At 44.2% G+C, this 25,144-nt stretch overlaps 1 protein-coding gene across 2 annotated transcripts in view; it reads right to left on the reverse strand.

Moving 5' to 3' along the window:
* Window positions 1-25,144, reverse strand: part of spata20 (spermatogenesis associated 20) — a 68,752-nt gene that overhangs the window by 42,851 nt on the left and 757 nt on the right. For both annotated transcript variants that reach the window (XM_064950687.1, XM_064950688.1), the window contains exons 2-11: window positions 24,356-24,499; window positions 23,155-23,374; window positions 22,902-23,045; window positions 22,533-22,734; window positions 22,254-22,384; window positions 21,991-22,095; window positions 11,426-11,500; window positions 10,244-10,456; window positions 9,933-10,125; window positions 9,257-9,425 (exon numbers count right to left, since the gene is read on the reverse strand). In XM_064950687.1, coding sequence (XP_064806759.1) covers window positions 9,257-9,425; window positions 9,933-10,125; window positions 10,244-10,456; window positions 11,426-11,500; window positions 21,991-22,095; window positions 22,254-22,384; window positions 22,533-22,734; window positions 22,902-23,045; window positions 23,155-23,374; window positions 24,356-24,499 — 1,596 coding nt within the window. The remainder of the gene's footprint in view (window positions 1-9,256; window positions 9,426-9,932; window positions 10,126-10,243; window positions 10,457-11,425; window positions 11,501-21,990; window positions 22,096-22,253; window positions 22,385-22,532; window positions 22,735-22,901; window positions 23,046-23,154; window positions 23,375-24,355; window positions 24,500-25,144) is intronic.

Genomic DNA, 25,144 nt, shown 5'->3' on the forward strand with positions numbered 1-25,144 from the left:
CGTGCATCTTTCTCTTTCAAGACGATTCGATACATGGGCTCCGATGCGATACGTTTTAGTTTGAAACAATTTGGTTTGATTATGTTCAAAGGCCGGCCCGGGAGCCGTATGCGGACTGATTCAATATGGCCCACGGAATCATGTTCAGATCACATAAAGAATTTGCGATAGTAAGTTTTAAAAAACGTATTTGTTATTCAAATGAAAAGCCCAATGAACACTCGCCTTTGTGTAATGATTTAACTCCCACCGCTTGTGGGACATTTATTTTGAAGGCACGTATAAAATAACAACTGCACAAGGACAGACAGTGACTGACAGGCTGAGACACACATCACATTTACAAATAGTAGCTCTCTAGAAATTGAGCAAAAATGAGTTTTTCAAAGAAAAGGAAAATAGACAATGAATGTAGGGTGTTCCAGCAATATATATTTATTTATTGAGATATCAGGGAAAGCTGTGTGCTTAGTGTGCAAAGAGAGCATCGCTGTCCCGACACTTCCAGACAAAGCATGCAGAGAAGCTGAGGGTGAATTCGATAAAGAATGTTTAATTCACTCCGCAGCAAGACTTTGCCCCGACAAGAAAGAGCTGTTTGAAAATGTTTCCCTGTCAAGACGAACAGTGACCCGGCGTGTTGAGGACATCGCAGAGAATATGGAACAACAGTTGAAAGACAAGGTAAAGGATTTCACCTATTTCTTCTTGGCCCTGGATGAGAGCAGTGATCCACAGTTGTTGATATTCTTACGAGGCATAACCCCAGACTTTGAAATTACAGAGGAGCTTGCTTCAGTGCAGTCAATAAAGAGCACAGTCACAGGGAAAGATTTATTGGAGGAGGTGAATAAGTGTGTGGCAAAGCTGTGACTGTGTTTTGAAAAGTTATCTAGTGTGACCACTGATGGGTCCCCAAACTTGACAGGAAAAAATGTTGGCCATTTGAAAAGGATACAAGATCAAATAGCTGAGCTAAAACCTGCATTGCATTATTCATCAGGAGGTGCTCTTTAAATTTGTTCTGAAAATGAGCCATGTTGTGGATAGTCATTAAAGCAGTAAACTTCATAAGAGAAAAATCTTTAAACCACAGGCAATTTGTCTCACTGTTGGAAGAGACTGTCGGGTCATGCAAATCTCCCCTACCACACAAATGTGAGATGGTTGAGTTTGGGGAAGGTGCTTAAAAGGATGTGGGACCTGAAGTCAGATATTGCTGAATTTTTGCAAATGAAAGGAAAATGTGGATTTCCCTCAACTGCAAGATAAAAAATGGTTGTCTCCTTTTACCTTCACCGATGACATCATGGCCTCATGAATGAACTGAAATCCAAACTACAAGGGAAGGGCCTTTTTGCACATCAGATGTACAGCCTTGTCAAAGCCTTCAATAGAAAATGACTCCTCCTGACCCGCCAAGTAGAAGCCAACAATCTCACCCACCTTCCGACACTACTAGTCTGTTCCTTATCAGATGACCAGCGGGGAGAAGTATACGTTGCTGCCACGTGCTTTGAACGGGGAGTTTTCTCGTCGTTTTGAGGATTTCAAAGTGTCCTCTCCTTTCACCTTCAATGAGGATAATGCTCCCACTGACCTGCAACTTGAGCTCATCGATCTTCAGTCTGATGCAGTGATTGGAGAACTATTCAAAACAATGTCACTGACGAGGTTCTATGCATGTCTCGACAAACAAAACCTTCCAAAGATTAGGAGTCATGCTCAGAAGATCTTTGTACTGTTTGGGTCAACCTACATACGTGAACAAACCTTTTCAGTAATGAAATATAACAAGTCAAGGCACAGATAATCTCTTACTGACTCTCACCAATCCTGCGCATAGTGATGTCAGAAACTATACCTGACTTCACCACTCTAGTCCAGTGCTTCCCAAACTTGTTATAGTCCCGTACCCCTTCAAACATTCAACCTCCAGCTGCGTACCCCCTCTAGCACCAGGGCCATTGCACTCTCAAATGCTGTTTTTTTGTCATTGTAAGCCTGCCACACACACTATGCAATACATCATAAGAATGAGTGTGAGTTTTTGTCACAACCCGGCTCGTGGGAAGTGACAAGGAGATCTTATAGGACCAGGGCATAAATAATCATAATAAATAATTTTGCTCTTTATTTAACCATCTTACATATAAAACCTTGTTTGTTCATCGAAAATTGTGAATAACTCACAATAGTTTAATAAGAAGGGTGTGCTTGAAATGATGCTCATAACTCTGCAATGTTGGGTTGTACTGGAGAGAGTCTCAGTCTTAAATCATTTTCCACACACAGTCTGTGCCTGTATTTAGTTTTCATGCTATTCAGGGCCGAGAATCCACTCTCACATAGGTACGTGGTCGCAAAGGGCATCAGTGTCTTAATAACAGTGTGATCAGCAAATACCAGAAATCTGGCAGTGGCTTCTGATTAAATTTAATTTTCACAGAACCGCTTGCTGAAATTTTGATGAGGCTCTCTTGTTCAGATATCGGTAAGTGGACTGGAGGCAGGGCATGAAAGGGATAATGAATCCAGTTGTTTGTGTCATCCAATTCGGGAAAAAATCTGCGTAATTGCGCACTCAACTCACTCAGGTGCTTTGCTATATCACATTTGACAATGTCCGTAAGCTTGAGTTCATTTGCACACAAAAAAATCATTCAATGATTGAAAGACCTGTGTGTTGTCCTTGTTAATCTCACTAGGGTAGGGGCACTATTTTCACCTCCGGATGAAAAGCATGTCCAAAGTAAACTGCCTGTTACTCAGGCCCAGAAGCTAGGATATGCATATAATTGGTAGATTTGGATAGAAAACACTCTAAAGTTTCCAAAACTTAAAATAATGTCTGTGAGTATAACAGAACTGATATGGCAGGCGAAAACCTGAGTAAAATCCATCCAGGAAGTGAGATTTTTGATGTGGGTGCTTTTCTCTTGCCTGCTTATACAGTATGTCAATGGTTTGGACCTAGATTGCAGTTCCTATGGCTTCCACTAGATGTCAACAGTCTTTAGAAATTGTTTCAGGCTTGTATTCTGAAAAATGAGGGAGTAAGACCACTCTGAGTCAGTGGATAGTGGGAAGTCCCCAGAGCTGTTTTCTGCACATGACCGAGAGCAAGCCTTTCTTGTTTTTCTTTTATATTGACGAAGCTATTGTTCGGTTGAAATATTATCGATTATTATGACTAAAAACAACCTGAAGATTGATTATAAACATTTTCTACAAACTTTACTGATAGTATTTGGATTTTTTGTCTGCCTGTTGTGACTGCATTTGAGCCATTGGATTACTGAACAAAACGCGCCAACAAAGCTGAGGTTTTTGGATATAAAGAGGGACTTTCTCGAACAAAGCAGACATTTATTGTGTAACTGGGAGTCTTGGGATTGCAAACATACGAAGATCATCAAAGGTAAGTGATTATTTTTATTGCTATTTCTAACTTTTGTGACTAATCTACTTGGCTGGTAACTGTTTTGTGCGCTGGGCGCGGTCCTCAGATAAGCCTTTTTGAAATCTGACACCGTGGTTGGATTAACAAGAGGTTCATCTTTAAGCCGATGTATAACACTTGTATGTTTTATGAATTTTTATTATGAGTATTTCTGTTTTGGAATTTGGTGCTCTGCAATTTCAACAGATGTTGGCCAGGTGGGACGGTTGCGTCCCACACCCCTAGAGAGGTTAACGCAGACAGAGAAGAGTGCCAACTTACTCCAACTTACCGCACATTGATTAAAGTTGAAGAGAGTCCCTGTAATCCTAGATTCAGATCATTCAGGCAAGAAAAAAACATCACCCAGATACAGTGGCTTGCGAAAGTATTCACACCCTTGGCATTTTTCCTATTTTGTTGCCTTACAACCTGGAATTAAAACAGATTTTGGGGGGGGGTGGGTTGTATCATTTGATTTACACAACATGCCTACCACTTTGAAGATGCAAAATATGTTTTATTGTGAAACAAACAAGAACACAAAAAAACTGAACTTGAGCGTGCATAACTATTCACCCCCCCAAAGTCAATAATTTGTAGAGCCACCTTTTGCTGCAATTACAGCTGCAAGTCTCTTGGGGTATGTCTCTATAAGCTTGGCACATCTAGCCACTGGTACGTTTGCAAAACTGCTCCAGCTCCTTCAAGTTGGATGGGTTCCACTGTTGTACAGCAATATTTAAGTCATACCACAGATTCTCAATTGGATTGAGGTCTGGGCATTGACTAGGCCATTCCAAGACATTTAAATGTTTCCCCTTAAACCACTCGAGTGTTGCTTTAGCAGTATGCTTAGGGTCATTGTTCTGCTGGAGGGTGAATCTCCATCCAAGTCTCAAATCTCTGGAAGACTGAAACAGGTTTCCCTCAAGAATTTCCCTGTATTTAGTGCCATCCATCATTCTTTCAATTCTGACCAGTTTTCCAGTCCCTGACAATGAAAACATCCCCACAGCATGATGCTGCCACCACCATGCTTCACTTTAGGGATGGTATTCTCGGGGTGATGTGAAGTGTTGGGTTTGAGCCAGACATAGCGTTTTCTTTGATGCCAAAAAGCTCAATTTTAGTCTCATCTGACCAGAGAACCTTCTTCCATATGCCTGTCCACACCTCCATAAAGCCCAGCTCTGCGGAGTGTACGTCTTAAAGTGGTCCTATGGACAGATACTCCAATCTCCACTGTGGACCTTTGCAGCTCCTTCGGGGTTATCTTCGGTCTCTTTGTTGCCTCTCTGATTAATGCCCTCCCTGCCTGGTCCGTGAGTTTGGTGGGCGGCCCTCTCTTCGCAGGTTTGCTGGTTTGCTGTGGTGCCATATTCTTTCAATTTTTTAATAATGGATTTAATGGTGCTCCGTGGGATGTTCAAAGTTTCTGACCTTTTTTTATAACCCAACCCTGATCTGTACTTCTCCACAACTTTGTCCTTGACCTGTTTGGAGAGCTCCTTGATCTTTATGGTGCCGATTCCTTGGTGGTGCCCCTTGCTAAGTGGTGTTGCAGACTCTGGGCCCTTTCAGAATAGGTGTGTGTGTATATATACTGAGATCATGTGACACTTCGATTGCACACAGTTGGAATTTATTTAACTAATCATGTGACTTCTGGAGGTAATTGGTTTCACCAGATCTTATTTAGGGGCTTCATAGCAAAGGGGGTGAATACTTTTGAATACGTTTGAATTAAAGGGTAATTGCACTCCAAAACCAACATTTCTTAGATTTTTCCCAGACCTCAAAAGGAGTCTCCTGATGTGGTTCAAACATTGTTGTGGACTTGAACATCCAATGTACTTGTTTTTCTATTTAAAAAGTGTGTTTTCAAGATTGAAAACCCCAAAAAAACAAAACTGAGAAAACAGAATTTGGGAAAAACGGAATCAGGCAAAAAAACATATTTACAAATAAAAACGGATTTCATAGGGCCGTACACAGTTTGTGAACACATTCGCTCACTCATGGAATCTGGGGCAGGAACAACCACAACACCTGGATAAACCATGTGTTGGTCCCCCACCTACCAGCTAGTGTGTATGGCGGATCCAGAGCCTTCAAGTACATTATCAAGGACATAATACAATATCCATTTCCATGACAAGCTACAGGACTGTTTTGCGAGCACAGACTGGAATATGTTCCGGGATTGATCCGATGGTATTGAGGAGTTTACCACATCAGGCTTCATTAATAAGTGCATCAACGTCAGCAAGACAAAGGAGCAGATTGTGGACTACAGGAAACTGCTTTCCATCCAACCGCAAAGCGGTACAGAGGGTAGTGCTTACAACCCGGTATATCACTGGGGCTGAGCTCCCTGCCATCCAGGACCTCTATACCAGGCAGTGTCAGAGGAAGGTCCTAAAGATTGTCAAAGACTCCAGCCACCAAAGTCATATACTGTTCTCTCTGCTACTGCATGGCATGCTGTACCAATGCACCCAGTCTGGAACCAGCAGGACCCTGAACATCTTCAACCCTGATGCCACGAACCTGCTAAATAGTTATTTTAATTGTTAGTCCAGGTAGCTATTGGTTATCTGTATTGAACCTTTTTGCATGAACTCTTTTGACTCATCACATTAGCTGCTACTACCATTTATTATCTATCCTGTTTAAGGATGCACGATATCTGTGAACATGTCTAGTTTAACACCGACGTGCAAAACCAATGTCAAAGTGGACGTGCATACCTATTTAATGTAGGTACACAACGTAATGACTGTTACGTCCCCCAGTTTCTGTGTTGAAGTTTGTGTATTTGAGTGTGTTTCAGGAGATGCCATCCTGAAATCCCCCAGCAGCTGATTGGTCGACTCCACGATTAATTGGAGAGCTGACCCCGCCCCCTCGTCAGGACGCAGCTGTCTCCAATTTCCAATGCCTACTGAAGCTATAAAAGTCAGTGTTCTGTTGTTCAGGGAAGAGTGATTGTGATATAGATCATTGCTGAGAGAGGAGGTTGATGGCTGAGGGGTATAGCATGTTGGTCGTTGGTATGTACTGTATTAGTTGTTGCTGGGAGCAGTTGTATGTTCTGTGTGAGTTTGTTGCTCAGTCAGAGCTTATTTGATGTCCTTACTGAAATTGTTTAATATTCTGTTTCATTTGTTCCCAGGGGGGAAGGGGAAGGCACCTAAGGAGTGCTTAGGCAAGAGGCCCGCGGGCATACATAACCCGTAGTATTCACTTTCTAGGCACACTAGGTAAGACCTGGGCGGACCACCCCCTGTATTTTGGTTAGGGCACCAGGTGGTGCTAAATTAGGTAAGTAGTGGTTAGGCAGGTAAGATAGGAGATGGGGCTTTGACATTTATTTTCTTTGCTTTGGTTCCGTCCAGCCCCTTTTCCCCATATTACTGTGTGAAGGAATAAATTCCTAGTAAACGGTAAATTCTCTGCCTTTTGTCATCTTACTCGCACCTACAGTCCATACCTCTTTCGCTTCACGGAGAGTTGAGTTGTAACAGGGTGTTGCGTTCCCTCTTCACAGAGGCGTGCGTAACAATAACGTCACGTAAAATGTTGCTCTACACGTGCAACACAGCATTCCTAACCGAGCCCACAATGTCTGCTGTGTGGATCGAGCCGACAACAAGCCGAGCAGTCATTTGAAAGAGTAAGAACATTTCAGCGAGACAACTCAAAGCTGAAATCCATAAAGGCCAAGATAATGGAATTCATTGCCCTTGACAATCAACCGTTCTCTGTCGTGGGTGATGTTGACTTTCGCCGACTGGTCGAGCACCAGTATACACTACCAAGTGCGCTATTTTTCAGATGTTGCCCTACCGGAGTTACACAGTAATAGCGTCATTGTTATTAGCTTCAAGACATACATACTATGGAATGCCGTTTGGGTCTTCGCATGTCAAAAAAGATACAGTAGCTCTGTCAAAGCTGTACAAAAAAGTCTGCAAACACCGGCCACAAACAATGTTTTTACAATACCGCAATGGTAATAAAGCATAATTTGTTTGACGCAACTTCTGGGATAGCTAGCTTTATCTTGGTACCTAGCTAGCACCAATACAACCAGCCTGAAACAATGACCAGTAGAAACTGCAGTTGTTTAGGAATCCTTGTGAGTTAGTATTAACTAGGTTGCCACTTGTTGTTCGCCTATTGAAATTTAACTTCAGTTCATGAAAATGAATAGCTAGCCAGCTACTTAACCCTGTTGCCCAAAGCTAACATTATAAGCATCCAGCTAGCTTCATCTGGCTAGTGAGGCTCAACCAGACTTGGTTATGTGTTGTAAAGCTAGCCACAATAAGTATTAGGCACAATAGTGGAATTTACAGTGTGCCTTCAAAATAAAAGTGTCATTAACAGTGATGCAAATGAATACAAATAGTAGAATTATGCCATAGTTTTATTTTGAAGGCTAACCGCAAAGTCCACTATTGTGGCTAATCCTTATTGTGGCTTGCTTCCCATGGATGGGTCCGACAACCATTAATCTAATATATGTGGGTTATTTTACACCTATTTATATAGTTAGCTAGCGAGCTAATTAGCTTTACTTTTTTATGACCAGCACTATAGGTGCACAAGACAACTTTACCAGCATCATAGCATATGTATCGATGAATCATTGTGACATGAAATACAAGTGATAGTTATTACACTAAGTAAATAATGTATGATGGCGTTAAGCTATTATGTGACGTGAATTCATTTTCAGATCCTGATTGGTCAACAAACTTATTTGACATGGCAAATAGTGTTATCTACTGGTCATTTTCTTTTTTGACACGCAAAGACCCAAACGGCGTTCCAAGAAATCCTGGTTGAGAATGAAACGACTGAACAACGAAACAGCACAGCAGGTAAGTGAAAGAAATAGGTTTTGATGATGTTTTACTAGTAATGGGGACATATGTAAATGCCAACAAAATATGTTTTTGGTCAGTGTGGTGCGTGTGTGTAACCTTTATTTAACTAGGCAAGTCAGTTAAGAACAAATTCTTATTTACAATGACGCCCTACCCCTGCCAAACCCGGACGATGCTGGGACAATTGTGAGCCGCCCTATGGGACTCCCAATCACGGCAGAATGTGATACAGCCTGGAATCGAACCAGGGACTGTAGTGACGCCTCTTGCACTGAGATGCCGTGCCTTAGACCTCTGCGTCCATGTGTGTTAACTATTTAACTGTACTAGAATGCTTAAAAGGTCCCTAACATTTTAAATATCGCTTTTTTTTTTTTAAATATCGTTTTTTTTTGGCAAGGAAAATATCAGAATCAGCCAAAAATGTAATATATCGGTGCATCACTAATCCTGTTGCTTAGTCACTTTTTCCCTACCTATATGTACATACACTATATCTAACTCAATTACCTCGTACCCCTGCACATCAACTCGGTACTGGTACCCCGTGTATATAGCCATGTTACCGTTATTTATTCCTTGTGCTATTATTTCTGTTGGGAAGGGCCCGTAAGTAAGCATTTCTCTGGTTGTTTATGAAGCATGTGATAAATACAATTGTATTTGTGTTTTAGTTTGTGAAACTTATCTAACACGCGGTCAAATTGATGTTGGTGAAAGGTCCTCATGTGTTGTCACCTACCTGCCCAATTCATTGTATTATTATAAAAAAAAATATTTAATCTTTAATTCAGTCCATTGCTCACTTGCGATATGTGCAGATAATTTAAACTTATGCGCAAATCACACACTGATGTCAAGTACTAAAGTTATGATTCGTCACCTAAACATCCTCATCATTACCCCCCCATCTTACCCCTGCTCCACCTCCATCTCATCTCCACGGTAACAGGAGCGAAGCATGATCTGTCGCTCCGCGTCCCACAGGTGCTCCTTTAGGAAGCCAGCGGCCTGCACTGCTCTCTCCAGCAGAGCCTTGTCATCCAGCACAGCACCGACACGTGCAAAGCCTGACAACATCAGACCTGGAGAGAGGGCAATAAAGAGATATGGGAGGAGAGAAGGGTTATGAAGCCCATTGTCATATTGCCAAACCCAAAATATTGTCAAGCAACATGGTTTCAATGGAATTCTGTGGTATCGTCCCATACTGGAACGCTGTATCATTATCTCTCTCTGGAGCAGCTCAGTGACTCCGTGAGGTGGCAGTTCAGAAGCAACCTGGTGATTACCAGGCTTTGAAGTTCCCCTGGTCGCTGGGTTCCTTTTCTCTCCTTCCCTCTATCCCTCCCTCCATCTTTCATGTCAGTATCAAAGCGTTGGTAGGGAGCAGCCTAGTCATCAACGCCCAGTAGAGTGCTGTCTGCACTGTGGGACAGCTGATTAATGAAGTGATTGACTAATTAAGGACTAGATGGAGGAGAGAGGTTTAATGGAAGGGTTCCTGGAATCGCCTAGCTTCGTTACCTCACAGATACTGATACACTCCCACATCAGATGGAGACCTGGGTGCAGTGTGTGTGTGCTCTTACCGTTCCAGGAGGCCAGCATCTTGGTGTCGAGGTGAGGGGCTGGACGGCTCTTCCTGACTTCGGCCATCTTGGCTCTAGCGGAGGCCAGTAGCTCAGAGACCTTTGCTACACTGAGGCCAAAGCGTGCAGCTGTCAGCTCCACAGAGTAACGCACAATCAACACATTCTGGCCCTGCAGCTCCCCATGAGGGTCCTGACACGCCCAGAAGATAATTACAGAAGACACACAGAAGATAAATGTTAATGATCATTTAAAAGATACTTAGGACAAGATCTATCTTGGGGACCAACGAGCTTGCGCGCACACACACCTGTTCCATGTCCACGTTGCCTTGTTCTTTGACCCCGTAGTGGTGCATGAAGATGTCAGCCTCTGTAGCGCCCCCTGTGGCTCCCTCCACCACGACAGGAAGTAGTTCTCTGACTTCTGACCCCATCCACACACAGAATGCCCCCTCCCTCTTTTCACTTCCCCCAGCAGCAGGGAGAGAGTCTGCGTCCTCAGCACTGTAGAAGCCCCCAGACTAAACCCCCAAGAGAGAGAAGGGGTGTTTAGAGAACATAGTGTTAATATCATTCTCTGTATGTTAAAATGTAATGAATCTTAAACCAAGGTCATGATCCTTGGATTGAATGTTTATTTTTTGTTCATGTAATGGATTACGAAACCAAGAAACTTGCCTAAGGAAATTGTTGCACTCGCTTTCTCAAGGGGTCCTTGGCCTAGTTACATTGTCTGTAACCTGAATAGATGTGTGCATTAAATGTGAAAAGTAATGCGACCAGGCGGTGAATGCATTGTTCAGAATGAGGCGAAACAAATAAAAACACTAAAAAGCATGCTGAAACTAAAGACTCAAAAACAAACGAAAGGCCTCATGGCCACCAAACAAAACCAGCAGCCTTGCGGCTTGCAAGCTGGGACTCTGACCGACGACCACCCTAATTGGCAGCACCTGATGCGCTTACCAACCAGGCTCAGCATTTGGACAAGGTAGCTGCTGCCCCCACTGCACACAGCACATGAGATTAAAGGTAGATAACATGCAACTACTCCGTTTAACAGTAAGTAAATTAACTAAACTCAGAAAATTCAGGCCAACTCCATTGTCTGTACATTCTCTATTCTCTCTGCGACAATGACTCTGAGCTTTCGAGGGAAAGCCCTGTACGAGGCAGCCGTATAAAAGAAAAGTGTCCGTGGTAAATTACCTTCCTTGCGTAATTCTTTACCGTATAATTACATAATAAATCTTGGTGAATAGAATGATCTCAATGAGTGTGGTTTTAATTGTGTGCTCTGTTCTGGGCTGTCGAGACATTAATCAAACTAAGATGGCCGCCGCCTTGCCAGGGCAGAGAGCAGGGAGAGGAAGAAACAGGTGGACCTTGATAGTAATCCAGGGGCATTATTTAAAAAGAGTGCGATACCTGGCCCTCACACACATGCACGCACGCAGAGGTGCTAATGAGGTAGGCGGGAGATGGCTCACCTTGTCACTGAGGTCTCTGGAGACATAGAGGAGAATGTCCCGGGCCACGTCAGCAAAGACTTGCTCCCCCGACACCTGCACCCACACAAGACAACATATCACAAAACCACACTGCAACCATGACACAAGCAGACCAACACCATTCCACAACCAGGCCTGCACCCAGAGAAGAACACATATCACACTGCAACTGTTACACAACCGGAACCCAACCAACCATACGCTACTGTAATTAACAATATTGCACCAGTCTCCTGAGACCTGCACCCACAACAACATATAGCAACGATAACGCAACTGTAATCTGAGCCAACCACTGTACAACACCTTCTATAAAAAACAACTTCTTGCACTTGATCGCACACCTCCCAAATACAGCACCTATATATCCCTGTACTACGCATTGAGGCTGGCTTTACAGTGAATCATTACCTTTTCAAGATGAAAAATACATCAGTGAAGAAGCCTTGTTGGCGTTTTCTACTATACTACAGTGTTGATTTATTCTACTGTACCACCAACAAGGTAAGGGACACGTCTATGGGCCTATACATTGCTATTAGGTAAAGCGGTTAGCCGCTGAAAATACATTTGACCGGTTGTGCTTATTGGTCTATAGGTTAAAAACTGTTTTGATGGCCACGATTAGAAAGAGCTACTATTTTTATTTCTCAATCTCAACTCATAAAAGTGTGAATCCTAATCACTGTTCTTGTGCATACTGTAGGCTATAGTCAATGGTTGGCAGGTTATCAGCGCATAACCCACCACTTTACAGTATAATTGTTTGAAACCTGAACGGTTTACTTTACTTCAGATAATGAGGTATGTCTTACGTTTCTTTAAAGTAGCCTGGCCAAGATCCAATCATAGAAATGTGGAGGCAATTATTTTATCAAGACTTCCTCTAGCCATTAACCAGCATTTCTCTCCTGTTCTATTGGTTTTCATATCAACTTTATTTCGTTGTCCAGAAGCCAAAAGGCACAATCCTAGTCATATTAGCAACCCATCCTAGTTGTTGCCATTAGTTTCTAACAAAGATTTTAATCTTTGTCACATGGAACCGCTCGCATTCGGTGCGCTGTATAGAAGGGTGTTTTCCACTAATTGCATTTTGGCAAATGTTTGAAAATAATGTACTCAAATCAAATGTTATTGGTCACATACACATGACTAGCAGATGTTATTGCGAGTGTAGCTTGTACTTCTAGTTTCGGCAGTGCAGTAATATCTAACAAGTGTAAGAACATTTTGAAAATAAGGGGTGTGGATAGGCTCAGTTGAACAACCTATTTTAGGTCCTGATGGTATTATGCAACTTGACTTTGCACTGAATATCTCTGACGGGAAGGTGACGTGGCAAATTAGACAACTGCAGGGATCTACAGTTCAGAACCATCCTATTTGGAATACGAAGAAAAATGAGGTTGGAACTTTGGATATGGAACCAGTGTGCTTGACAGGTGTTGCCCCACCTTGCACAAAACAATATCCCATTAGCAAGGAAGCTATGGATGCTACTAAAGTAGTGATTAAAGATCTATTGGACATGGGTATAGTTGAAAAGACACATTCTGCCGACATGCTGTTCATACTCTTTTTTGACAATGAATCAAGCTGCACAGGTCACACCTGCTCGTTGGAACAAATGGAGCCTCCAACTGTGTTGGCTCCTAACATCATAATACAACGTGGCACACCATGTAATCCAGCTACTCTGATGTATCCTACAGATACCACATTACTTGACCACAAGTGGCATCTGTTGGAAAACCCTGAGTTTATCTCATACACAGACGGTTCAAGCATTGTGGAGGGGGGTGTGAGGAAGGCAGGCTGGGCAGTTCCTACAATGGACAATGTGATAGTGACAGGCACGTTACCTGCAGTAACATCCGCACAGGTGGCGGAATTGGTGGAAAAACAACTCATGTCTCCACAGACTCTAGGTATGCTTTTGGTGTTACCCATGCTTTTGGAAAACAGAGGATTCATGACATCACTGGGAGCTCCTGTGAAGAATGGACCAGAGGTGAGTGCTCTACTGAATTCTCTCCAGTTACCTGGACAAGTTGCAATTTTGAAAATGAAAGCACATGGAAAAATCTTTACAGACCAGAGTAAAGGTAATGAGTTGGCTGACAAAGCTGCCAGGGCGGCTGCCAAGAGAACACCTCTTTCACCTAAACTGATTAGGAGATACACATTGGATGCATTGCAACACATTAGAGATATGCAAAGCAGTGCACCAAAAGATGAAGTGTGGGAATGGATGGCTGTAGGATGCAAACTCAATCAAGAAGGTGTGTGGAAACACAACCTGAGATGTGTAGTGCCAAATGCACTACTACCCTGCTTGATGACACAGCTCCACCCTTTGGGACACATTGTTGTGGACAAGATAGCTTATCGTTGTGTTGGAAAATGGTGGAAACCTGGTGTGCGGAAAGAGGCTGAGGCTGTTGTGGCGAATTACAACATTTGTATGGAAAACAAAACAAATCAAATCCCAAATCAAACAACACCAAAGGATGAGTGAAAGTACAGAAACAACGAGCGACTGCCCCACCAGGACCCTTCAGACATCTACAGCCTGAATACATCACGCTGCCCAAATGTAAAGGGCCCGACGATGTGCTGGTCGTTGTTGATCGTTTCTCACAGTAAAAGCCTTGAAGGTTGAAGCCTACCCTAGTAAGAAAGGAACTGCACAACACACAGCTAAAATTCTGATTTGAGAAATCATTCCCAGATGGGGATTTCCGGAACAATTAGACCAAGGCACTCATTTCACAGGAAAGGTGTGTCAGGAGGTGGTTCGTCCTTTTTGCCCTTATCACCCTCAATCAAGTGGACAGGTAGAACGCACAAATCGAGTTTTGAAAGAGACTTTCAAAGATGCATCAAAGAATGGCATGGCCGAATGCATTGCCTACGGTATTGTGTAGTTTACGGGAAACACATAACAAACCCACAGGGTTGAGTCCGTTTGAGGTCGTCACAGGTCACTACCAGGCCCATGTCACTACCAGGCACGTTAGATTTGAGAAAAGCAGACGTTCACATTGAGTGGCACAATGCTTAACTATTGCATACAACTCTCTAATGCAGTAGGGGAAGCAGACAGATAAGTAAAAGAGGCGTAGGGAAAAACTCCCGAGGGGGGACATGACGTAGAACCAGGACAGTGGGTGATGGTAAAACAATATGTAACAGACACATTAGGGACAAAATGGGAAGGTCCTTTATCAAGTTTTGCTCATAACGAGGTCAGCAGTGAAAGTCCAGGGAATATCACAATGGATACATGTCACTCTTTACATGTCTCCACAACAACTACCGAATACACACAAATGTAAGTAAAGGGATGGAATAAGAATATATACATATAAATATATGGATGAGCGATGACCGAGCGGAATAGGCAAGATGCAATAGATGGTATAATATACATTATATACAGTGCCTTGCGAAAGTATTCCGCCCCCTTGAACTTTGCGACCTTTTGCCACATTTCAGGCTTCAAACAAAGATATAAAACTGTATTTTTTTGTGAAGGATCAACAACAAGTGGGACACAATCATTAAGTGGAACGACATTTATTGGATATTTCAAACTTTTTAAACAAATCAAAAACTGAAAAATTGGGCGTGCAAAATTATTCAGCCCCTTTACTTTCAGTGCAGCAAACTCTCTCCAGAAGTTCAGTGAGGATCTCTGAATGATCCAATGTTGACCTAAATGACTAATGATGATAAATACAATCCACCTGTGTGTAATCAAGTCTCCGTATAAATGCACCTGCACTGTAATAGTCTCAGAGGTCCGTTAAAAGCGCAGAGAGCATCATGAAGAACAAGGAACACACCAGGCAGGTCCGAGATACTGTTGTGAAGAAGTTTAAAGCCGGATTTGGATACAAAAAGATTTCCCAAGCTTTAAACATCCCAAGGAGCACTGTGCAAGCGATAATATTGAAATGGAAGGAGTATCAGACCACTGCAAATCTACCAAGACCTGGCCGTCCCTCTAAACTTTCAGCTCATACAAGGAGAAGACTGATCAGAGATGGTGGTGGCAGCATCATGGTTTGGGCCTGCTTCTCTTCAGCAGGGACAGGGAAGATGGTTAAAATTGATGGGAAGATGGATGGAGCCAAATACAGGACCATTCTGGAAGAAAACCTGATGGAGTCTGCAAAAGACCTGAGACTGGGACGGAGATTTGTCTTCCAACAAGACAATGAACCAAAACATAAAGCAAAATATACAATGGAATGGTTCAAAAATAAACATATCCAGGTGTTAGAATGGCCAAGTCAAAGTCCAGACCTGAATCCAATCGAGAATCTGTGGAAGGAACTGAAAACTGCTGTTCACAAATGCTCTCCATCCAACCTCACTGAGCTCGAGCTGTTTTGCAAGGAGGAATGGGAAAAAAATTCTGTCTCTCAATGTGCAAAACTGATAGAGACATACCCCAAGCGACTTACAGCAGTAATCGCAGCAAAAGGTGGCGCTACAAAGTATTAACTTAAGGGGGCTGAATAATTTTGCACGCCCAATTTTTCAGTTTTTGATTTGTTAAAAAAGTTTGAAATATCCAATAAATGTCGTTCCACTTTCGTGATTGTGTCCCACTTGTTGTTGATTCTTCACAAAAAAATACAGTTTTATATCTTTATGTTTGAAGCCTGAAATATGGCAAAAGGTCGCAAAGTTCAAGGGGGCCGAATACTTTTGCAAGGCACTGTACATATGAGATGCAATATCATGCAAGATATGTAAACATTATTAAAGTGGCATTATTAAAGTGACGAGTGATACATTTATTAAATTGGCCAATGATTTCAAGTCTGTATGTAGGCAGCAGCATCTGTGTTCGTGATGGCTGTTTAAAAGTCTGATGGCCTTGAGATAGAAGCTGTTTTTCAGGTCTCTCGGTCCCAGCTTTGACGCACTTATACTGAGCTTGCCTTCTGGATGGTAGCAGGGTGAACAGGCAGTGGCTCGGGTGGTTGTTGTCCTTGATGATCTTTTTGGCCTTCCTGTGACATTGGGTGCTGTAGGTGTGCTGTAGGTGTCCTGGAGAGCAGGTAGTTTGCCCACGGTGATGCGTTGTGCAGACTGCACAACCCTATGGAGAGCCTTGCGGTTGTAGGCGGTGCAGTTGCCGTAGCAGGCGGTGATACAGCCCGACAGGATGCTATCGATTGTGCATCTGTAAAAGTTTGAGGGTTTTCGGTGACCAGCCAAATTTCTCCAGCCTCATTTCAGTTTGCCCATGAAGTGTACGCCGAGGAACTTGAAGCTTTCCACCTTCTCCACTGCTGTTCCGTCAATGTGGATAAGGGGCTGCTCCCTCTGCTGTTTCCTGAAGTTCACGATCATTTCCTTTGTTTTGGTAGCTTGGTCACGAAAATCAGAAAAGCAATCAAATTAATTGTTTACCTTTGATGATCATCAGATGTTTTCACTCACAAGACTCCCAGTTACACAATAAATGTTCCATAAAGATTATTTTTATATCCAAAATACCTCCGTTTGTTTAGCGCGTTATGTTCAGAAATCCACAGGAAAGAGCAGTCACGACAACGCAGACAAATTCCAAATAGTATCCATAATGTCCACAGAAACATGTCAAACATTTTTTTATAATCAACCCTCAGGTTGTTTTTAAAATATATAATCGATAATATATCAACCGCAACTGTCTTTTTCAGTAGGAGAGGGAAAGGCAATGGCTGCCCAAACTCTGTTGCGCATAGAAAACGCTGCTGGCACCCGGCCATAAAATCTCACTCATTTTTCAAAATAAAAGCCTGAAACTATGTCTAAAGACTTGACACCTTGAGGAAGCGATAGGAAAAGGAATTTGGTTGATATCCCTTTAAATAGAGCATAGGCAGGCTATGGAACATGGAGTTTTCAAAATAGAAGCCACTTCCTGGTTTGATTTTTCTCAGGGTTTCGCCTGCAATATCAGTTCTGTTATACTCACAACAGCCCCAAAACATCACTGCTCTAGAGGAGATCTGCATGGAGGAATGGGCCAAAATACCAGCAACAGTGTGTGAAAACCTTGTGAAGACTTACAGAAAACGTTTGACCTCTGTCATTGCCAACAAAGGGTATATAACAAAGTATTGAGATAAACTTTTGTTATTGACCAAATACTTATTTTCCACCATAATTTGCAAATAAATTCATTAAAAGTTCTACAATGTGATTTTCTGTATTTTTTCTCTCTCATTTTGTCTGTCATAGTTGAAGTGTACCTATGATGAGAATTACAGGCCTCTCTCATCTTTTTAAGTGGGAGAACTTTGCCAATTGGTGGCTGAATAAATACTTTTTTGCCCCACTGTATATTAGCAACTGAGACTGAGGAGCAGGCCATTTACTTTGGGCAACTTATTCATCCAAGCTACTCAATACTGCCCACCAGCCATAAGAAGTTAAGCCAACTACGGTTGTGTCGTCTGCAAATTTGATGATTTGAGTTGGAGGTGTGCATGGCCACGCAGTCACAGGTGAACAGGGAGTACAAGAGGGGGCTGAACACGCACCCTTGTGGAGCCCCAGTGTTGAGGATCAGCGAAGTGGAGATGTTGTTTCCTATTTTCACCATCTAGGGGCGGCCCGTCAGGATGTCCAGGACCCAATTGCACAGGGTGAGGTTGAGAGCCAGGGCCTCAAGCTTAATGATGAGCTTGCAGGGTATTATGGGGGTTGAACGCTGAGCTGCAGTCAATGAACAGCATTCTTACATAGGTATTCCTCTCGTCCAGATGGGATAGGACAGTGTGCAGTGTGATAGCGATTGCATTGTCTGTGGACCTATTGGGGTGGTATGCAAATTGAAGTGGGTCTAGGGTGGCAGGTAAGGTGGAGGTGATATGATCCTTGACTAGGCTCTCAAAGCTCTTCATGATGACAGAAGTGAGTGCTATGGGGCGATAGTCATTTTGTTCAGTTTGCTTTGCCTTCTTGGGTACAAGAACAATGGTGGCCATCTTGAAGCACGTGGGGACAGCAGACTGGGATAGGGAGAGATTGAATACGTCCATAAACACATGCTCTGAGGATGCGGCTAGACATGTTTAAATGTCTTACTCATGTCAGCCACGGAGAAGGAGATGGGGGGGGGGGGGGTGCAGTCCTTGGTAGCAGGCCGCGTCGGTGGCACTGTATTATCTTCAAAGCGGGCAAAGAAGGTGTTTAGTTTATCTGGAAGCAAGACTGGTTTTATTTTTGTAGTCCGTGATTGCCTGTAGACCCTGCCACATGTCTGAGCCATTGAATTGCGACTCCACTTTGTCCCTGTACCAACATCTTGTTTGATTGCCTTGCGAAGGGAATAACTACACTGTTTGTATTCAGCCATATTCCCAGTCATCTTTCCATAGTTAAATGCGGATGTTCGCGCTTTCAGTTGTGCACAAATTCCGCCACATATCCACGGTTTCTGGTTAGGGTATGTTTTAATAGTCACAGTGGGTACAACATCTCCAATGCACTTCCTTATAAACTCACTCACTCACTGAATCAGCGTATAGATCGATATTATTCTCTGAGGCTGCCCGGAACATTTCCCAGTCTGCGTGATCAATCTTGGAGCATGGATTCCGATTGGTCAGACCAGCGTTGAATAGTTCTTGTCACGGGTACTTCCTGTTTGAGTTTCTGCCTATAGGATGGGAGGATCAAAATAGAGTTGTGGTCAGATTTACTGAAAGGGAGGACGGGAGAGGGCCTTGTATGCATCGTAGAAGTTAGAATAGCAGTGATCCAGTGTATTGCCCACACAAGTTCTACAATCAATATGCTGATAGAATTTAGGTAGCCTTGTTCTCAAATTTGCTTGTTAAAATCCCCAGCTACAATAAATGCAGCCTCAGGATATATGGTTTCCAGTTTGCATAGAGTCCAGTGAAGTTCCTTGAGGGGGGATATACACGGCTGTGACAATAACCAACGAGAATTCTCTTGGGGGGAAAATATGGTCGGCATTTGCTTGTGAGGAATTCTAGGTCAGGTGAACAAAAGGAACTGAGTTCCTGTATGCCAGCAGCATACCACCCTGCATACCACTGCTGGCTTGCTTCTGAAGCTAAGCAGGGTTGGTCCCGGTCAGTCCCTGGATGGGAGACCAGGTGCTGCTGGAAGTGGTGTTGGCGGGCCAGTAGGAGGCACTCTTTCCTCCGGTCTAAAAAATATCCCAATGCCCCAGGGCAGTGATTGGGGACACTGCCCTGTGTCGGGGGATGTTAAACGGGTGTCCTGACTCTCTGAGGTCATTAAAAGATCCCATGGCACTTTTCGTAAGAGCAGGGGTGTTAACCCTGATGTCCTGGCAAAATTCCCAATCTGGCCCTCAAACCATCACGGTCACCTATTAATCCACAGTTGACAATTGGCTCATTCATCCCTAGAACTATTCCCCAGGTTGTTGCTGTAAATGAGAATGTGTTCTCAGTCAATTTACCTAGCAAAATATTTTTTTTAAAATGTTGTTACGATTACATCATGAGGCATACACCCCCGCCCTTCTTCCCAGAGAGATGTTAATTTCTGTCGGCGTGACTCATAAAGAATCCCAGTGGCTGTACCGACTCCGACAACATATCCCGAGAGAGCTATGTTTCCTTGAAACAGAGTATGTCTCTGGAAAGCAACCCCTGCACTAATCTAGTCTACCTTGTTATGTGGAGATTGGAGAGTAATATAATCGGAAGAGGTGGGTGGTGTGCAGGCCTCCGAAGTCTGACAAGGAGCCTGCTCCATCTACCACTTCTGCGGCAACGTTTTTTTTAGGTCGGCCTCTGGAATGACATCCAATGCCCTGGGTGGTGGTGCGAACAAAGGATGCGCTTTGTGAAAGTCATATTCCTGGTCATCATGTTGGTAAGATGATGTCGCTCTGATATCCAATAGTTCTTCCCGGCTGTATGTAATAACACTTAAGATATACTACATACAAAAACTAAATACTGCATAGTTTCCTAAGGACTAGAAGTAAGGTCACCCTCTCTGTCGGCACCATCTTGCTTTTATTAGCTTCATTACATAAGTTGCATGTTCAATAACTGGCTAGAGCATTTTGACTGTAAGACGATAGGCTTGCTATTGTGGTATGTTTTCATTAAGCTCTTATTAAAAAGTGTCCATTTCTTGTGTGCATCCATAGTATTTTCTGTTGGTTGCGTCATTTTACTGTTTAACATTGTTTTACCGTTTGTTGACCGGTTAATGAGCAGCAAAATTTACCAAAATATGTATCCTTATAATTGCTATGCATACAGACTCACAATCACACAATATGCTACAGCTCACATCACAGCTTCCCAGGGAGGCTACAGCTCACTTCACAGCTTCCCCGGGAGGCTACAGCTCACTTCACAGCTTCCCCGGGAGGCTACAGCTCACTTCACAGCTTCCCCGGGAGGCTACAGCTCACTTCGCAGCTTCCCCGGGAGGCTACAGCTCACTTCGCAGCTTCCCCGGGAGGCTACAGCTCACTTCGCAGCTTCCCCGGGAGGCTACAGCTCACTTCGCAGCGTCCCCGGGAGGCTACAGCTCACTTCGCAGCGTCCCCGGGAGGCTACAGCTCACTTCGCAGCTTCCCCGGGAGGCTACAGCTCACTTCGCAGCTTCCCCGGGAGGCTACAGCTCACTTCGCAGCTTCCCCGGGAGGCTACAGCTCACTTCACAGCTTCCCCGGGAGGCTACAGCTCACTTCACAGCTTCCCCGGGAGGCTACAGCTCACTTCACAGCTTCCCCGGGAGGCTACAGCTCACTTCACAGCTTCCCCGGGAGGCTACAGCTCACTTCACAGCTTCCCCGGGAGGCTACAGCTCACTTCACAGCTTCCCCGGGAGGCTACAGCTCACTTCACAGCTTCCCCGGGAGGCTACAGCTCACTTCACAGCTTCCCCGGGAGGCTACAGCTCACTTCACAGCTTCCCCGGGAGGCTACAGCTCACTTCACAGCTTCCCCGGGAGGCTACAGCTCACTTCACAGCTTCCCCGGGAGGCTACAGCTCACTTCACAGCTTCCCAGGGAGGCTACAGCTCACTTCACAGCTTCCCAGGGAGGCTACAGCTCACTTCACAGGTTCCCCGGGAGGCTACAGCTCACTTCACAGATTCCCCGGGAGGCTACAGCTCACTTCACAGCTTCCCCGGGAGGCTACAGCTCACTTCACAGCTTCCCCGGGAGGCTACAGCTCACTTCACAGCTTCCCCGGGAGGCTACAGCTCACTTCACAGCTTCCCCGGGAGGCTACAGCTCACTTCACAACTTCCCCAGGAAACTAAATGATTGTAGCCTCCCGCGGACAAAGAGGTTCGCTTATAATCAAGCTTTCCCTGTAAAATATTGCACGCTTTGCGGCAGTGGTTCGCATTGCTATACATACCCCTCACATGATGTGACATCCCCTAACAGAGTTTATTAATCTAGGCGAATTCTGCTGACTAAGACTTTTTTGGCAGGAAAACGATTATGGTAGAGACAGGGGTTAAACGATGTGGCTGCCACACAAACACATGCACACACCTGGTAGGCGCTGATGTAGGCCACAGCCAGCTGGGCCTGGTCATAAAGCATCTTCTCAAAGTGTGGAACATGCCAGGATGAGTCTGTAGAGTAACGATGGAACCCCTGCAAGAGAGGAAGATAGGGAGAGAAAGAAAGAAACAAATGAGAAATACAACATAAACATTCTACTCTTGCTCATGCCAGCTGTGTTGTGCTGTGTGTAGTGTAGCATGTCCTAGGAACGATGGCAAAGTGGCGTTAGTGTGAATGAGAGTATGTACCTGTGCCACATGGTCGTGGATGCCCCCCAGGGCCATCATGCGGAGTGTGTGTAGGGTCATCTGGAGCGCCTCGGACCCCTCAGTGGACGAACGGTTCACAGACCAAAATGACATAAGGAACATCAGATTCACTACAGAAAGAGAGAGGCAGAAAGAAAGTGGGAGAGAGAGAGAAAAAGACAGTGAGATAGAAAGAGGAGAGAGCGCAATGGTCAGACAGACAGACAGAGACACAAAGACAAAACGAAAGAACTGGAGAACTCCTGTGTGCGTATGTACCTGGTGAGGGGAACTTGGGTGCATCCCTGAATCCTCCATATTCCTCCTCATAGGAGTGTGCGAGCTGTACGAAGCAGCGATTGGCTACATCATGGGCTGGGGGTGGGGTTTCCCCAGGTTTAGCTGCAATAGAGGTTCCCTTCTTCAGAGCTTCTATAACTCTCTCACCACTTGACTCCAACGCTTCACGGTTATCCTGCCACTGAGAGGGAGCGGAACACACACGGTTGCTACAGCACTAATATCTTTGCCACTCACACACCCAACAAGCCACTTGGCATATCCATGTAGGCTACTGTATACACACATTTGAACTTTGTAAAGTGTTGTATTTGTAGAGTTCAAATACAGCTTGGACATTGTTATGACCTGCTCCATAATTCTGGTCAAGACAGTTTTGAGTCCAGGTCTCCGGCCACTGTCCTTTGGGGGGAAGTAGGTGCCCCCAATGAAAGGTCGTAGGTCAGGGGTCAGCCACACACTCATCGGCCAACCACCACCTCCGCTGGTTGCCTAGAGACCAGGGACAGCAACACAGATTAACAAACACAGCAGATATGGAGACTTGATTACTACATGTTTACACACACAGGCACACAAATATTCACGCAGCCACACACACCTGCACGAAGGTCATATAGACTTTGTCCACATCAGGTCTCTCTTCACGGTCAACTTTAATACAGACAAAGTTGTCACTGAGGGTCTTTCCAATCTCCTCGTCCTCGAAGGACTCTCTCTCCATCACATGACACCAGTGACACGTAGAGTAGCCCACTGACAGGAAGATAGGCTTGTCTTCACTCCTGGCTTTGTCAAAAGCCTCTTGTCCCCATGGATACCTGGGAGGTGGGATAGATTCATGTATTTAACTGGCACCATCTTATATTAGTTTACATATACTGAACAAAAATATAAAAACGCAACATGCAACAATTTCAAAGACTTTGGTGAATTACAGTTCATCAGGAAATCAGTCAACTGAAATAAAAGCATCAGACCCTAATCTATGGATTTCACATGACTGGGCAGGGGTGCAGCCATTGGTGAGCCTGGAAGGGCATAGGGCCACCCACTTAGCAGCCAGGCTCACCCACTGGGGAGCCAGGTCCAGCCAATCAGAATGTGTTTTCCCCCTCAAAATGGCTTTATTACAGACACAAATACTCCTCAGCACCACCCCCAACCCCCCCTCAGTGGATCCCACAGGTGAAGAAGCCAGATGTGGAGGTCCTGGGCTGGAGTGGTTACACGTGGTCTGCGGTTGTGAGGTCAGTTGGACATACTGCCAAATTCTCTAAAATGACGTTGGAGACAGTTGATGCTAGAGAAATGAACATTCAATTATCTGGCAACAGCTCTGGTGGACATTCCTGCAGTCAGCCTGCCAATTGTACGCTCCCTCAAAACTTGAGACATCTGTGGCATTGTGCTGTGTGACAAAAGTGCACATTTTAAAGTGGCCTTTTATTGTCCCCAGCACAAGGGGCACCTGTGTAATAATCATGCTGTTTAATCAGCTTCTTGATATTCCACACCTGTCAAGTGGATGAATTATCTTACAAAAGGAAAACTGCTCACCAATGGATATAAAAAAAGTGTGCACACATTTTGGAAGAAATAAGCTTTTTGTGCGTATGGGAGAACAACTAAAATAATTCAGCTCATGAAACATGGGACCAACGCTTTACATGTTGTATTTATATTTCTGATCAGTGTAGTTCATTAGGTTTAGATTAGTCCTACTGGTGAAAGAGAATAATAAGTGGACTAACCCTCCAGTCCACAGATTGATTGTGTGTGTGTGTGTGTGTCTAACCCACCAGTCCACCGGGTTGTGTGCGTGTTGAAGCAGGTAAGGGGATCTCTCCTGTCCCAGGCGGTTGTGGGGTCTCTGGGGAGTGGACGGGGGGCTACCCTGCCCCTCGCTCCCAGACGCCATACTCAGACTTGCTCTGCTTGTCATTCTGGTGGTTCAAGTGAAACACAGAGGTAGCACTTTGATCATTGTTGGCAAACTGTTTGTAAACTACAACAAAATGACTGACTGAAAATAACATTCTGTGGAGTGTGCCATCAATGACATCAAACCTGTCCATGTTAGCTAAGTCACATGTTATGTTTATAGAAAGGCTATTGCTGGGTGAACTGCGTGCATACTTGGCATGTGCGGTATGAGTGCTGCATGATATCAATGTTGGCTAGACAGTAGCAGCTTACTATAATCGTTAGCTACTGTAGCTAGTTAGCTAGCTACAGTAGCTACTTCCTCCATGCACGAGCCCTATCAAGTGACAGCTGTCAAAACCACAGTGCTGGCTGTCAAGCATGCTAAAAACACTAGCCTTTGAGCTAGCATGGTTTTTAGTTCTCCAAACTGCAGAACACACCGTAAAGCATCACCGTGTTATGTCCAGTGTTCCCTGGCAATCGTGTCAACACTGCAAAGAGTATCATCAGGTGTATTTACAATTGGGTAAATAGCTAGCTGGCTAGACCAAGGACGAATGGCATCTAGCCTGCTAGCTAGCTAACAACAGCTCGTACAAGACCACTTGGCGACCCGCTAACTCCCCAGGCGAGACAATGATGTAATCCACAGCTAATCAATC

Source organism: Oncorhynchus masou, chromosome 31 (genome assembly GCF_036934945.1).
Source record: "Oncorhynchus masou masou isolate Uvic2021 chromosome 31, UVic_Omas_1.1, whole genome shotgun sequence".
NCBI classification, from domain to species: domain Eukaryota; kingdom Metazoa; phylum Chordata; class Actinopteri; order Salmoniformes; family Salmonidae; genus Oncorhynchus; species Oncorhynchus masou.